Here is a 16,760-nt window from a genome sequence, read left to right on the forward strand (position 1 = left end):
TTCCATGAATCTTTTTAAAGGCAGCAGAGCAGAGCACAAGCCCATTTTCCTACCTAGATCCATGGGCATGCCTAATTTGTAATGAGTTTGCTTCACCTTGCAGTGACCTTCCTGGAAACAGAATAACAAAAATTTAATCCTCATAAAGCTTCTGGGGAGTTCAGGGAACAGCAGGGCACACACAGCTGTCATACGCTCCTGATTTTGTCAAAAATTTCAGAACATTCACAGTGAAAAATATTTTATTTAAGTTTATACAAAATACAGTCATGTACAAAAATGTACATAACATTTTTCATTGAGTTTACATTTTAAAAAAGGACAACTGTAATTTCAAATACTTTCTGCTTACATGTCATGTAAACATTCTGGGCCCATGTTATTAACTAAAATTGTATCTGCTCTTGGAGATTTTCATGACCGTGTGTATAGGTGCTTTCAGACTGAGAAACAGATCTGCCAAACTGATTTCTCAAGACACCAGCATGACCATAACAGGTTGGATTCCAGGCAAAATCAGAGTTTCTAGAGACATAACTGCAGCTTCACAGCCACATGAACTTGTAGGTATACAAGTTTTTATTTCATTTTTCATACATGTTTGTGTACATCTTGACCTCAGCCTATGCACACCTATTATGAAGGATCGTGGTATAAGAATGCAGGTGCCCACAGGCACACTCTAGGGACTCTGCAAGGCGGCCAGTGCCCCAGTGCACTGCCTGACATATAGATCATTCTTGTTTGGAGCATGCCATGTTGGTCACCATGCAAAGTGTGAGTGTGCACAATTTGAATGAACATTTGAAAATATATGTAGCTAGTCTTATATCAAAATATACTCATTTTGTGGATCAAGTGGAGAAAACATGAAAGAAGGGAATAAAAGAAAACAGCACATTGTGAGTTTTGCCACACATGTGGGCTTCAGAAGGAACACGGCTTCACATTTTAGTACGGTTTTGTCTCCCCCTATTGATGTAACCAAGTGGATACTGAAAAGAACATCAAGGAGGTGTTGATCATGATGCAGAAACTACCTTAAAATCCAGGAAGCAGTGTGTCAGGAAGATTCATCTTGAAACCAAAACAGAATTTAGACTATCACCAACTTTTTGTAAAGCAGTGAATAGTTTATGGTATTCAAGTATAAACATGCCATCAAAAGTAGTGAGGTGCTACTGTTAAGAAAAGTGGCATCTTTGTTATCAGATTAAGAATCTCTTAAGTTCATCAACAAACAAAGGATCAGATTTTCCTTATAAATCTGATCAGTTCTGGATACTGGGCCCAATTCTGTCTGCTGAGAACTATGAAGTTCCAGAAAGAACCAACCTAACTGGCACCATGACTGCCCCTTTTATAAACCTAAATATGCAGCTTATTAGGAATTCCAAGCTCAACCACACTAACAAATGCTCAGCCCTCAGGGGCTCCAGGACTGCTGGCCTCAGGACATCTCAGTGCAACATTTATGATTTAAGCACAGCCCTGCGGCATTCGTCCAGAAATGCTACACCTGGGAGCAGGCACACCCTGCAGGAGCCTCTTCTGCCACCGCGCAAGAATTGCATCAGAACGAAACAACGCAAAAATTACACCAGTGTTACACACAAAGACATGGCTGAGCCCTGCCTAGGCAATAAATAATAATCTTTAGACTTCAGTCAACTAAAGGGAAGAAATCTAATTTTTTAGCTCTCAATGCATTTTATAGCTAGCAATTAAAAAAATATTAGTTCCCCGGTTTGAAATTTGGTTTGGTCTTCCACAGAAATTTCCCCTGAATTGGGAGATCACTGAGATTGTGTGAGCTTTCTTCTACCAGTTGAAGACAAACCAGCTGTCTGAAAAACTTCTCAGCAGGCCCTGATCCTAAACCTTGCACATACACGTCTGCAAAGTGAGATTCGAACTAAATGGTGCAGAGATGAAATGCAGTAATGATACCATACCGAATATAAACATTCATTTCAATGTTTACTCCAGACTAAACACAACAAAAGGCAAATGCCTGTGAAAATTACAAGCCTCTGCTATTTCTAATTCTTACAATTATACCATCAAGTTTATTCATGCCTTAGCTTTACTTATCATTGTTATTAAATAACCCTTGACATTTATTTTGTTGGCATGCGCTAATAAACACACACACAATCCCAAGAGAGCAAAGGAGAAAACCCAGCCCAGAGTACTCTGTATGAAGCCAATTAAGACACTGCCTCTAGGGCCACGAGACCCTGGGCTGCAGAAATGGTTGCTGTGGAAACAAATTTGCCTCAGCCTTTCTGGCAGATCCAGAACCTACTGCCATGTCTTCAAATAGGATCCGTGTAAACAGGGCTTTTCCGCCTTTTCATGTGGGCGCCATTCTACGAAGTAGATAGATGAGAAATTACAAAGGAAAACAACATTCCATACACAATTTATTTGACTGCAACTTGGCGTTTTCTTTTATTCGGTCATACAAATTTGAATAGGGAGTCCTGGATAAATCTTCTACTTATTTTACCTTTGGCAGAAACAACAGGTTTCAAACATTTAGTAGCTTCTCATTTATATAGCATTTTTTCTTTTAAAATCTGTAGGTAGCATATTAGTATTTTCAAAACAATACTCTTAAACAGATGTGCTTTAAAGGTTAACTGGTAATGATTTGATTTATATTATAGCTTATTTAAGAGAATAATTACTTAAAAAGGACAGACATGTATTTCTTTTAAAAAATATGATTTTTGGTCATGTGAATGATTCATGTTCAGATTTCAAAAATAGAAAATGTCCTAAAGTGCTTAATTTTATTTATAATATAACTCCTTGAAATTATAGTGATCTGTAATGTAAACAGTAGAGCAAAGAATACCAAACTATATATTCATGTACATTTAAATTTGTAGGATTATGTACCTTCTTTAAATGTGTGGATTAAAACAGGGCACTTCCAACACACAGCTCATGCTTCTCTATATGATTACTGTTAAGAGCAAACTTGAAGGTATTCTTTATCCCCCCTCCCGACGATTTTCAACTAACAGCTTCTACCTCACCTCAGCAATGGAAAACACTGCTATTAATCCAATCCGACCAGTTTCTCAAGAGCCCATTTTGAAACTGACAACTGGTCTGTATAGGGTTTATCGTTCTCTTTATTTTCTTCTTCTTATCAAACAAAACAAAATAGTACCCTTTAAGAAAACAACTCTCAAAACAGAGGAGGGCAGTCTTGCTCTCCTGTTCATCCTGCGACATGATTTTCAAAAGGCAGAGCCTGCTGAAATGCCTTCTCTTGGCAACCAGCGGCTGGTGTGCAGACACTTGAGCTCAACCTCACAAAGCACAAAGGTGGGGCTTGGATGGACAGGCAGAAACAGAAATCACTTTCCTCAATGCAGACGCAGAAGGTTAAAAAGGAACAACAAATCACAGGTGACATCAGCACAGTGAGAGATGAATGGTTTGGTGTTTTAAATTCCCTGGTCTTCCCCAAATGTCTAATATAGACAGCTTTGTGACACAGTCTTTGAAAAAAATTACAGTCATAAGTGACCACACACCATTATTTTTCTCTTTATACGTACACGATCTTGAAAATAGTGTGATTTAGATTCCACCTTGGGCTCAGTTCTGAGGGCTACATTTACACCTCAGGGGATTTTAGTGCAGGATTACTTTAAAAAAAAAAATTAAACTCTGGTAAGTACTCAGAAGGCTTAGCACACAGGCTCTTTCTTTCTCTCTCTCATGATCCTCAACACTTAAGCTAAGAGGTAAGCAAGATCTTTTATGTTTGGTTAGAGCCAAAATGAAACCAAGCCCCAAACAGGATGTCATAGCATGCTGGCCTTGCTTAGTGTTTAGTGCTAAAATCTGAGACTGATAAGTGCAATCCATGTTCAGGATAGAATTTTCCAGGGTCTTCGACCTGTTGCCTGAATTAAAAATCAACATTAATATAGCTATATTCCCTCCATCCTCTGCAGATGATCCAGTCCTAGTCAGGAATCAAAATACTTTGCCAGCTGAGGAAGTCTTGAAGAAACACACCATCAAACAGATGACTGCGCTGCCATTTTGGGCAGATGCAGCTTCCATCTTCCTGAGAACTGAAGGGGACACAATTCACACGGGCGGGGAAGGGCGCAGCTCTGTGGAAAGGTCACAAGAATGGCCGAGGCAGCAAACAGGGCTCCAGCGCGTGTTCCCACTTTACTGGGTGCAAAGAGAACATGGACCTGCATCGCCTGTTCGTTCTCCAGAGGGAAGTCCTGAGCTTGTTTTCATCACAGTTAGACAGAGAATGGTCTCCTGTCTCTCAGTTATCCGGGGAAGAATAGTGTATTTTCTCTGTAGATGAGTGTGTCTCAATGTAGTGACTTGGCAGGGCCAGCGTTAGGAAAGCCTCCCCTACAGTGTCTACGTGCGCCTGCGGGATCTTGACTGTCCCTTCCAAAAGTCTTAAGTCAAAGCAAGTTGCCCTCTTCCATGCGGGCAGCTTCTAAGGCAGGCAATGGACACTGGAGCTGATCCCGAAGGCCTGGAGGCAGTAGGCCTGCGTGCTTTGCAGGTCCCGCTCCCACGCTGCCTGCCAGCGTTCGCAGAGCTGCTATTTACCAGGGGAGGTGGGTGGCAAGTCCAGCCTGCACCGTCAGCCCCCTGAGCGCGGGCTGGGGCTGTGTCCCTCACATGGACTTGGAATCAGTGTCTCTCTTGCTGATGAGCACCTCCAAGAGCCTTAATTTTGCCTTTATGTGCTTATATTCGTTGTATTCTTCAGCCATAGGAGTGCGGTCTTCCTTCTGGACACTTCTAATGGAAACAAAAAGAAAGGGGGCTGAGGATTGTTTAGATGATACCACTCATCAGGTGAATTATCATCATGTAGAAACTTTGCAGTTTATCAACCTGTAGAATCGGTGTTCCAAAGTGTCACTTGGTATCAAGACTGATGCTGGGCTTAGACAAGCAGCGAAGGATAGCTTCCCCGAGAAGGCACTGTGCACTGACTTTTTATAGGTAATCTGCCATCTTGCAGAATGATCTGAAGGACTAAAAACTGAGCAATGTTTTCTCTCAGCTGTTGGTATGTATGAATTTGCATTAAAAGTCTCCATAGACTAAAGTCCTTTATTTATACTTAATGCTTTTTCACTTTTATATATTTCATCTTATGAACCTTAAGTTTCTAGTTAGCAACTGGCATACCCATAATTTACAGGTTTAAAAACAGAGTTAATATCCTGCTTATTATAAAATTAGTCTTAGAATTCAGCAGTTGGACCACATAATACTAATAAACCTTTACAGTTTACTGAGTAATCTTATATGCATACCTTTTACATGTGCAAGTACTGAGAGTTTATTGTAGGCCAAGCACTGTGCTAAGTACCCTGTATCCATGATCTAATAGAACCCTCACCAGAGCTTGATGAAAAGGTGCTGCCGGCTACATTCTCAACCACTGAGCAGTATAGCCCAGCCCTTCTCATTTCATTTTGAAATGCACATGTCAAACATTCAAATACCAGGCTTCCTTTTCTTCTTAAAGAGAGAAATAGGGATGCCTGGGTGGCTCAGTTGGTTGAGCGACCGACTGTTGGTTTTGGCTCATGTCATAATCTCACAGCTTTGCGAGTTTGAACACTGCCTAGGATTCTGTGTGGAGCCTGCTTAGGATTCTCTTTTTTTCCCTCTCTCTCTGCTCTCCGCCCTCCCCCCGCCCCACACACTTGTACTGTCTCAAAAAAATAATTAAAGAGAAAAATATAAGAAAAGGGATAGCAGGGGGCTTCTAAAATTTTGTTCAATGAACTAAAAGTTCATTTATTCATCCCCTCCCTTGTTCAAGAAAAACTTTCTAGATGGCTTCTCAGCAGAAGGCAATGAAAGGAATAGCAATCTTAAAGTTGACTTCGTCCTGATCTTTGAGGGGTTTCACTGTCCTCAGATATGAAATAATGGGACCAGACTTAACGATGTCTGAAGTCAAAGTTTGAAACTTGTATGATGGTGGACGTGCCTGGCTCAGTTGGAAGAGCATGGGACTCAATCTCAGGGTCATGAGTTTGAGCCCAATACTGGGTATACAGATTACATACATACATATATACTTTATGATGATTATCAATTTCCATTAACTGTATTTTCTTAAAACCTGTGAAGTTTACATAGTTTTATATAGTTCCTCACATACAGGATATCTGCATTGACTATAATTATATGGAAAAAAAGGATAAACAAATAAAAAATACGTTTAGGAAGAAGAATGGAATGGAAAAAAACATTAATTCTGGGTTGTCATCAGTTATTATTATTTTGCATGTTATTTCTTTTGTCTGTTTGTCTGTATTTTCTAAATATCTATCATACAATGCATGGAGAAAGAAAAGCAAGTATATATGTATAAAAATTCATAGATCCAAATCAGGATGCTAAAAATAAAAAATGCATATGATAAACTGAAATAAACTGGTATACATCACATTTTAAATAATTGACGGGTACAGTACTTTTATTTCCCAATACTTTTGAGAAGGATGAAAGGGGACCTTTTAAAGAGAAACTAGGGGCGCCTGGGTGGCTCAGTTGGTTAGCATCCGACTTTGGCTCAGGTCATGATCTCACGGTTTGTGGGTTTGAGCCCCACATCGGGCTCTGTGCTGACAGCTCAGAGCCTGGAGCCTGTTTCAGATTCTGTGTCTTCCTCTCTCTCTGACCCTCCCTTGCTCACATTCTGTCTCTCTCTCTCTCAGAAAAAAAAAATAAAGAGAAACTATATTTATACTGCTTAAATAATTTGGATTAAAATGAAATCATTTTAAAATGTTAAAACTGAACTTCTATGTAAGAGATGCAAATCTACTCCCTGTCCTTCCCTGTCTCACACTGCAACCTGAGTAAGGGCTGTCTGCATCACTAGCAAACAGGGGACACTATTCCTTAGCATAACATTCTACGAGGTTGATTATACCATGTCTTGAAATGTGCTAGAGAAAGGCACCCTGTCAATCTTGTGGACTTCTTGTATATTTTTCATTCAAACCTGACAACAATCACTTTTGCTTTTAAAATGAGCCTAAAAACATCAAGGTTTAGAATTGCCCTTTCCTTATTTCTCCTTCTAGTTTATGAAGACAAAAAACCAAACCCAGAACCAAAAACCAGTGCTATCAACTGGAAACTTGGCTTCAAGCTGCTCATTAAGATTAGAATTTGATGTGACAGGTTAGTTTTATAAATGTTCGCTGGATTTACATCAGTCTTGGATACTATCTTGCTGAAGGATCATACGAACCTCACCATCTCGCAGTAAACTGCCAGGGACCCTGGGCGCAAACCCAGGGACGAGGTCACAGAGAGGATGCAGAGGGCTTCCCAGCTTTGGAGCACTGCATAGATCTGACAGGGACAAAAGAGGGCTATGTGTGTGGAGGGGGAGAAGCGAGGGGAAAGGAAGCATGCACTACCTTCCATTCTGTCTGAAAAAATTGTCTTCGAAATCACGAAGTTTCTTTCGAATCCTTTTCTTTTGTTCTCTCATTTCCTGAAGATGCTCCAAGAGCTCTGGTCTAGGAGAGGCAGAAAAATTTCAAGAAAATTGGGTTAAATTGGAATTGTTATAAACATAATAAATGCGCAGTTCAACAGAGTTGTGGAGAAGGAGGGGAGAAGCATGAAAATGCAAAAGCTGTTGAGGGAGCCGAGGCTCAGCAGAAATGACGGTTTCCCATCCCTTGAAAGCCAAAGCACCCTGACGACAGACAGAGCTCCCAAGGGCTCCCGCAAAGCTCCTGCTACCTATGAAACCTTAGTGCCCATGGCACTTTTTCATATTTTGCTTTGAAAGAAAGATGACTTCTGCACTTGGTACATGTTAAATGATGCGCTGAAGAGCTCAGAACCACACAGTGTCATTCTAGAGACCTGAATGTTGAAGCAAGATCTTGAGTGCTCCCTCAAATAACATGCAATGGAGAATAGACAAATGCTGAGCGGAAGTAAAAAAAAATTACCATTCTATTCACACAGATGTACCCCAGGTATGTCACTTCTGTTTTGTCAGACAACTTATTTAGATACAAAGGCTAAAATATTTAAAAACGGTATTTTCACCAAAAACATTTCAACACCACCATCAAAATGACATACATACATTGAAGCAGCATGGAGGTTTGAAAGCCCGGTGTCCTGGCTGCATTTTGATGGTATTTTATCATCCATTGGGGAAATAAACCCATCAGCATCATCTTCAAATTGGTCCAGGAAGCAACGTGCACTGAAATCGGTTTTCAGAGTGACTGTGAGGTCTGGCTTTGTGTTGCTGTCATCTTCAGAGCCCTCATCTTCTTCCTGGAGATGCAAAATAACCCCAGTAAAATCCTGGTTACTTTTCCTGGCCCTCTTTCATTATAAGTACCAGGTAACAATCATCTAATTACCTAGATACCACATATAGTTTCTTCTGTATCTACATTTAGCAACACAAATATACATTATCAATATATAACTGAGCATCTATATGAACGCACTAAATAACACTAACACTAAATACAGCCACTCAGTAGGGGGGAAAAACTATAAAACTATAAAAAAATAGTGTATGGCACAATTAATAGTTGTCAAGACTGAGGATATGAAGGAACCACCATTATAATTTATACCCTAAATCAACTGTAGTAAAAGAATCTAAAAATCCCAAGCTCTGTGACAACACATGACAAAAATCCACCACCAGCAATCAGTGCTTTAAGGATTCCATTAGTTGTGGATCTCAGAAAATGTGTTTTTTATTAAGCTATGAACATCCTGAGAAATTAAACAATACAGCCTTTGTATTTAAGAGTTGAGATTAAAAAATATTTTGTGGTTGCCTGATGCACACAATTTTAAGAAAGTTTTGCAAAGAGCAAAACTTTTAAGTTCCCATATTGGGATCATAAAACTCAAGTTTTTTTTCAAGGAGATTCCAAGGGCCATGGCTGTATTTTTCAGCATCCAAGATTCTCAGAAGAGTAAGATATTCTCTGCTTGGCAATCCAATTAGAAAAACAATGAAGTCAAATCAGAGTTTCTTAGCGCCAATTTGAAGCTATGTTAAGTCTAAGTGTAACAGTATTAGTCTAAATGAAAGATTTATTTAAGACACGTAATTTACTGCCAAAATGTACAGTCAGATGAGGATATCCTAATATCTGAAAAATTTAAAACTGTGGTTAAGGACATAGCTATGTGAACAACACCAAGTACAACATCAATTGTTGGAGTTAAACCAAGTGGCTTCAGTGCAATGCAGCAAATTAATCACAGAAGGTGGGAGTAGTTACCAATGGTGGTCAAATTATGCAAACTGCTGGAGGTGGGTTTTCTTACTATAAAATTTGGTATGTTTCTAATGCTGCCTCCAACGAGAAATAATGTGAATAAACAAATAAACAGCAAAGATAAAACATAAAAAAATATGGCTATTGAAAAACTATGGTGAAAGCACTGCTCTGAAGGCATGAAGACAAAACTGGTCAAAACTAGGTGGCTTTCCCAGATTCCCTTCTGCTGTGATGTCAAATCTTCAATCTCTTTGCTTGGAAGTAAATGCCTCATTATTAATTTTTAAAAATTGAAATCATTAAAGATATTTTAAAACTTATAGAGTAAAAGTGACTTTGAAATTAATAATTTTAAAGTTTCTCTTTTTTTTGTAAAAGGAAGTAACAATTCCCACCTATGTAGTTTTTAGAATTGAGATAACATATGGACCTCTCAAGCTACATGGGACACAGAGGTAGCGCAGACCAGCCTCCTGCCTCCCACCCCCTGCTCTCCTGGATGAGGAAGGACCAGGTGGAACCACCTGACTGAAAACTGCACTGAGGCAGGGATCTGGGCCTGTCTGGTCAGTGATGCTCCCAGAGCCTAGCCAATGCCTGCATATAGTAGGTGCTTCATTCATGTCTGTCAAACAGTCTAGTAATTCGGTTTTAAAAGAAAAAATACAAATTACTGGAGGAGAATATTATAGCCAAAGGCAGATAAGAAATAAAGTCAGGGGTCTTGGCCCAATCAATTACACCCCAAGGCCCTAAGAGAACTTAAAAATGTGAGAATGTGTCTTGCACACAATGGGAACTCCATGTAATTAAAGACAAAGCTGAGTAAAACCATTCTCAGTAAGCTGTGAAAATCATAGATAGGTGGGGGGGGAGGGGCGGGGAGAAATGATAAACCTAGATCTTCAAATTATAAGACCATCAAGTTGTTGTGCATATTGGGTAGATTCTAGAAGTGATCAATACTAAAGTCTGAACGATTGAAAAGAAATCTGTGATCAACAATGACTAGCAATGACTCCTTTAAGACAAATTATAAAAATTAACCATTTTTCCTCTTTTGATAGGATTAGCATAATATTTGTATTTCAATAAATATTGAGGTGAGCTGATCTGTGAAAGGAAAACTGATGGTGAAAACTGCTGCAGGGTGATGATGCAGGGGTGGCAGGAATCCAGAGGAAAGTCTACAACAGGTCCTTTACCCGACCCAGCTCGGTACTTATCAATCCCTTGGATGAAGACACAAAAGGCACACTCACAGAATGCATAGATAACACAAAGTAGGGAGGAATATCTGATATGCTGGACTACAATATCTAGATTTAATCAGTTTCACAAGGCTGGTATATAGAAGTGTGACAAGTAACTAAATGGAAAAATTCAAGGTTATACAATGTAGGTTAGAAAAAAAAGTGGACACGTAGATGGCAAGCAATCTGAGGAAAAGAAAGCTGGGAACCACATAAATAGGCAGTGAGATAGGGCCATGGGCGGTGGTTCCCGACTGGGGGTCATTTTGACCCCAGTGTACCTTTGGCAAGGTCTGGAGATATTTTGGTAAAGGGGCAGAAGTAGTGCACGACTGGCATCTGGTGGATGGAGGCCAGCCCCCAACAATAAGAAGTTATCTGGCTCCAAATGTCTGCAGTGTGGAAGCTGAACACATGTGCCCTAGGGAGAGTACAGTGAACTCACTATACACTGATGGTCATGTAGGCATAGACTTGTAGGAAGCATGGCCCGCGGTGTCCAGATAAAGATCAGGATCAGTCTTTGCTCCACTGTCATGCTGGCTAAATCATACCTAAAATAATGTTCAGTTCCGGGGATCATTGTGTCTGGTATGTGTTTATACAGCAGAACTGCTGGGTGGCTGGGAGGTCTGGGACCCATATCACATGAGGAACAGGAAGAAGAACTTGGAGAAAAAACTTCCATAGAGTGTGGGTGAGAGTGGACAGGGCAGGTGACAGTAAAGATGTGAAGAGCTAGCAGTTATGCTCATTCCATATTGTTCCAGAAGGCAACACTAAGCCTATTAAGTAGAAAGTCATATGTTAATAATAACTATGATTATTATCATTTTAAATCATTTTTATAGTTGTCAAAGTTATTATATTCTGGAATTGCACATTATATATTATTTCTTAGTATTTCAATAATGATAATTATAAAACTAATAATATAAAATCACTTTTTAGCTAATATTGGTGCTTAGCTCATGGAATGAGTGACCTTACTTCTCCATTGCTGTAAACTTTTCAAGCTTCAGGATAGAATCACTTCTTAGAGATAGTGTCTCTATTCTGTCGGATAAATTTTAAAGGAAATTCTTATGTTGGTAAGGAGAAGTGACTAGACTGTCTCTAGGATTTCTGGGCTGGAAGATCTCAGTCTCCAGAACCTGAATGGCTCTATTTCATACACAGCTGGTTTCCTACCATACAATCTCCTAATCTGCACCGACGTCAAATTCTAAATTGTATCAGAATTGCCAAAAATTAGTACAATCCAAACACATGCTAATAATCTGGTCTAGTTGGAATAAAATGAACTGAAAGACAACACTATTTACAAAAGTAATGTAAGCATTGCAAAATTATCTGAAATTCTGACCACCACATGGGCCAGGAGAAGAGCTGTGGCCAAATTATACTTGTGTAAAAGATAAACTAAGCCAAACAAGAAGATTTGGAACAGTGTCATCATTAATATATCTTCCATTTGTTTAGTGAGGCAATTATTAATGGTCATATTTTGGATGTGTTAAAGAACACATTTTATTCTAGTAACAGTTCTGTTGTGTGCTTCTAAGAGTATTGCTAATTTTCATACACAAATCATGATGGTGATTTCATTCTTGTGTGAAATTACCAGACAAAATCTGTCTTCTTTCATCAACATCAAGTCTTATTGTAAGAAAATAGCTCCAATTTTTAAAATACAATATAGCATATTTGCCTAAATTTTATGTTTAGAGCATTTTCATAAAGCAAGATATACTTAAAATAATATGAATAGTGAGCACAAACATTGCCTAATACCTTCAAATTAGGTCCATGAAGTATTTAATTAAGGTCCCTAAGGAGTAAGAAAAGGAAGAGAATAAATAAGAGAGAAGATGGTGTAAGTTCTGGCACCTTCCTTTCATCATAATGATGAAGACCAGGCAAGACAATGGGGCAGTTCTCAATGGGTGTCCCTTGTGGGAACAAGGCACACCTTTCCTGATTACAGTGAATAAATGACTCCCCCAAGCTTGGAACTTTCACAGATATATGACAAGTGAAACTCCTGAAAGTCACTTCTGCTTTGGGTTTGACACTCCTTTCCAACTTAAATAACTGCTAAAAAACAACCACGGATTTAAAAAAAATTGAATCTGACTTTTCATCTCTAGAACCGTGTAGAAGGCAGTTCAGTTTATTCAGCTGTCTAAAAACAAAACCATGAAAGAGGCTGATCCTGGTCCAGGCCAGTTAGGTCCCTACAGAGATGCACAGACCCCCGGGCACAGTGTGCACTCCCTTTCCAGAAAAAGCAGCCACTGAGGACAAGGATTTCCTGCATAAAATCCATAATTCCTACCAGGGCAGAAAACAGAGCATATATTCCAGTGACTGCTGGCGATGGTACTATATTCCCAGATTAAGAGCAGATTATACAATCAGCCCTGAGGACTAAATGTGTTTGGGGAAAGTCAAAAAGAAGGAAGAGTGGTGAAAGTGCACCACCAGCAAACTGTCAAAGACAAGGAAGATATCGGTCTGTAAAATGACAGTGCTTTGTTGTGTGCTATATATATTGCCTCAGTTGATTTTGGGTTTTCTAATAATTCAGTAAATAAGATTTTTGTGGAAGTTACCCAGTGAGTTAGTTAAAAAAGATTCTGGAATACAGAAAATCCATTCCAAAGACAGGAAAAAGAAAACAAAACTAAAAATACTGTGAACCTGCTTCCTCCTCCCCAAATCCCTGAAAAGCAAAATAAAAACAAAACAAACAACAAATAAGACACCAAAACAAGCAGGGGAATGAGATGCAATGAAGGAAAGCAGCTTGACCACAGTATCAGTAAGAGAGGACTGTTCACAGGTTCTGCGCGCTACTGATTTTGAAGGCACACTACAGGAAGCCACCACCGAGGGCCCAAGGGAGGCTGGGAGAGCAGAGCGATGCAGATTAAACATGAGGTGAGCAGCAGGAGGGCCTCACCTTTATCTCCTTGAAGAAAGAAGCAGTTTCGCCCTCGATAATTGGCTGCAGCAAAGGGCTTCTCCTCTTGCTGGAGGGGGATCCCTGTGACAGGTGGTGACAGGCGGTTACACTGTGAACCCCCCTCTCTTTCCCACCAGGCCTTTGCCTCCAAGTCACTAGGGTCTATTACTGCCTTTGAACTATATACTCTAACCCAATTCCCCCCCTACCAAAAATTCCCAGAAAACCAGAAACAACCAAAGTTTTTGTCCAAGTCAGTGCTTTGCTCCAGAGCCCACACATGTAAACCAAGGAGAGCCAAAACCGCACGTGAGTGTGTTCACCGAATGCAGAACAGACCTGAGGAGAAACGTGTGCTCCTCATCCTCTTTGCTTCCTGATCACGATACGTACGGGAGCCCTGGAACTGTTACAAGCTTCAAGTAGAACAACATAGGCCCAGCAGGTGGCTTCCCTGTTGTACATTCACCTTATTCAGGGACTCTTATTTAGGGGCACTAAGGGTTCCTAACTGGAGAATGAAAGAATTCCTTAGATTTAATCCTTTCATTGGTTAGTTTACTATTTATTTTGCAAAAAAATTTCTAGAAAAGTAGCTTCTTCTAATATACCTTCCTAAAGTCTCTGGAACCTCATTCCTATGAATAGGTACACTGTCAAAGGAAATATAAAGATCATATCTCAGGCTTAGAAATAAACAAGGAGCGGGGCACCTGGGAGGCTGAGTCGGTCGAGGGTCTGACTTCAGCTCAGGTTCATGAGGTCAAGCCCCATGCTGGGCTCTGTGCTGACAGCTCAGAGCCTGGAGCCTCCTTCAGGCTGCTTCCGATTCTGTGTCTCCTCTGTCTGCCCCTTCCCTGCTCACAGGCTCGCTCTCTCTCAAAAATAATAAACATTAAAAAAGTTAAAAAGAAAGAAATAAACAAGGAGGGTGACTGCCTGGCTCAGGCAGCAGAATATGCAGCTCTTGATCTGAGGGTTGTGAGTTTGAGTCCTCTGTTGGGTGCAGAGATTACTTAAAAATAAAATCTTTAAAAAAAAAAAAAGAAACAAGACAATTTACTTTTGTAGAAGATTATGTGAAAGAGAGAGAATGCATTTGTGGGGGAGAGGGAGGAAGAGAGAGGGAGGGAGGGAGAATCCCAAGCCCCATGGGGGGCTCAATCCCAGAGCCCCAGGATCATGACTGGAGCTGAAATCAAGAGTCAGACGATAAATAGACTGAGCCACCCAGGCTCCCCTAAACAAAGAGATTTAAAGCAAGAGAAGAGAGGCAGCTAAATAAGCATGCATTTTAACAACCACATAAAAGCAAGGCCATGTCTGCTGACTGAAATGTTTAAAAAGCCAGCAGAGGAAGCCCCCAGCATTCCTGGAGAGAACACTGGACCAGAGGCAAGTGATTCCCCAAGAGAAGGACAGGCCATTAACGCCCACTCACAAGCTGGGTGGAAAAGCTGAGACTGGAATATGGGAGGAGGGCAAGCTGGGCCAGCACCTGACAGGCCTTCCCGGAGCTGATGGCAAGTTGCTGGAACCTTCTCTGGCCAAAGCTATTACATGTAAGTTGGAGGATGGTGGCCTCCTTTCCTTTTCTTCTACCTCATGCTTGTCTGCAGCCTCCAAAAAGAGGAGGCTCTCTTGAGTTCCTTAGAGGGTTTCTTCTTAGGTAGGATTCCCAAGGGGGCTATCCCTCTCTTGAGGGAGAGAGATGATTATTAACAGCGGGTCTTCGGGACCAGAGAGGTCTGTGGATTGGAGAGGCCTAGAGAAAGCACAGCCCTGTCCTGCTGGCACTGTGTCTCTGAGGAAAGGGATGGGGGGCATGGCGGGTCAGCCCAGCATGAGTTAGATTGATGAGTATGTCAAAGCGTGTCACCCAAAAGAAAACAAAATTCTATCAGCTTCACATTTGCTCATTTTTGGCAAATGTAATCTCAGTAGTCTGGTAAATTCTGCATTCCTCAAGCGTATGAGCCATAAACATTCACGACGGGTTTTAACTCTTAAAGACTACTCTTTAATGAGAAGGCAGGTTAGGGCGCTCTCAACATAGCCAGGGCCCCTTCCAGGAGGGAATCAACCACAGAAAGGCACTGTACTCACAATGATGGGTATGGTGTTGGCTCGGGAAAGGATCTGTTTGACCAGCCGGTATCTGTCATACAGTGGCTTCATGGCCTGGCGTTCATTCTTGGTTACCTGGAAACGAGAGCGACACAGCTGAGAAGCCTGCCTCTGTGGGTCAGGCTGTCAGCTGCTCAAGCCGAGGCCCCGGGGGAAATAGATGATTCAACTCCACTCTTGCCATTTTTGCAAAATGTACAAAAACTGGTAATGTTTTTCAGCCAGTGAATGTTAAAATAATGACTTCAGCGGCAGACCTTTGGAAATTAGCAGCATTGCTATCAATCAGTCAAAGCTATGACCAGACTTCCCAGGTGTTTCGGGTCCAGGGAAGAAGCATGTATTTTTATTATACTTACTGTGTGCCTCTGTAATCCATGAGTTTTACATGTTTCTCTCCCCATGAAATTGTTTTTAAAAACAAGATTCTGGCAAACAGTAGGTATTCAAGGAACATCTGCTGCGAGACCGCATGGACTGACTCCTCCTAGAGCCCTAAAATCTGGCAGGGCGCTCACAGATGTTTAAAGAACAGCCTCAGGGCGCCTGGGTGGCTCAGTCGGTTAAGCATCCGACTTCGGCTCAGGTCATGATCTCACGGGTTCGTGGGTTCGAGCCCCGCGTCGGGCTCTGTGCTGACAGCTCAGAGCCTGGAGCCTGCTTTGGATTCTGTGTCTCCCTCTCTCTGACCCTCCCCTGCTCATGCTGTCTCTCTCTCTCGCTCAGAAATAAATAAAACATTAAAAATTAAAAAAAAAAAAAAAAAGAACAGCCTCTCCAGGCAGTTGGGAGCAATGACGGACAACCCCCTGGGAGATGGGACTAGAAGCCCCTCGTCATCTGTTGCTCCTCCCTCCTTCTTGTCACACCTCAAGCTCCAGAGATCAACTAGGCTGTCTCCTACCTCTCCGCCTGGTCCCATATACCCTGCAAATGCCTCCTCTCTGCTCCTTGGTTTGGCAGATTCCAGATCAAGAGCCATCTCCCCCATGCAGCATCTTCCAACATCCCCTGTTCTGGAAGACTTGCTCACTCACCTGTGCATCATCTACTGCACCCTGTGTATACTTTGTAACTTCACACATGCTGTGC

The 16,760-nt window shown here is 41.1% G+C and overlaps 1 protein-coding gene across 2 annotated transcripts in view; it reads right to left on the reverse strand.

Moving 5' to 3' along the window:
• Nucleotides 1-224: 224 nt before the first annotated feature.
• The window catches only part of LOC120221181 (protein FAM13A), a 283,092-nt gene continuing 266,556 nt past the window's right edge, over nt 225-16,760 (reverse strand). Inside the window, exons 17-21 of one of the 2 annotated variants that reach the window (XM_039218435.1) lie at nt 15,648-15,743; nt 13,539-13,622; nt 8,150-8,346; nt 7,464-7,565; nt 225-2,372 (exon numbers count right to left, since the gene is read on the reverse strand). In XM_039218435.1, coding sequence (XP_039074366.1) covers nt 2,357-2,372; nt 7,464-7,565; nt 8,150-8,346; nt 13,539-13,622; nt 15,648-15,743 — 495 coding nt within the window. In that variant the 3' untranslated portion in view covers nt 225-2,356. Of the gene's footprint in view, nt 4,807-7,463; nt 7,566-8,149; nt 8,347-13,538; nt 13,623-15,647; nt 15,744-16,760 lie in introns of both variants that reach the window. The other variant, XM_039218436.1, reaches the window with a different exon arrangement.

The sequence above is a fragment of the Hyaena hyaena genome, unplaced genomic scaffold (assembly GCF_003009895.1).
Source record: "Hyaena hyaena isolate Hyena2069 unplaced genomic scaffold, ASM300989v1 scaffold_764, whole genome shotgun sequence".
Taxonomy (NCBI): domain Eukaryota; kingdom Metazoa; phylum Chordata; class Mammalia; order Carnivora; family Hyaenidae; genus Hyaena; species Hyaena hyaena.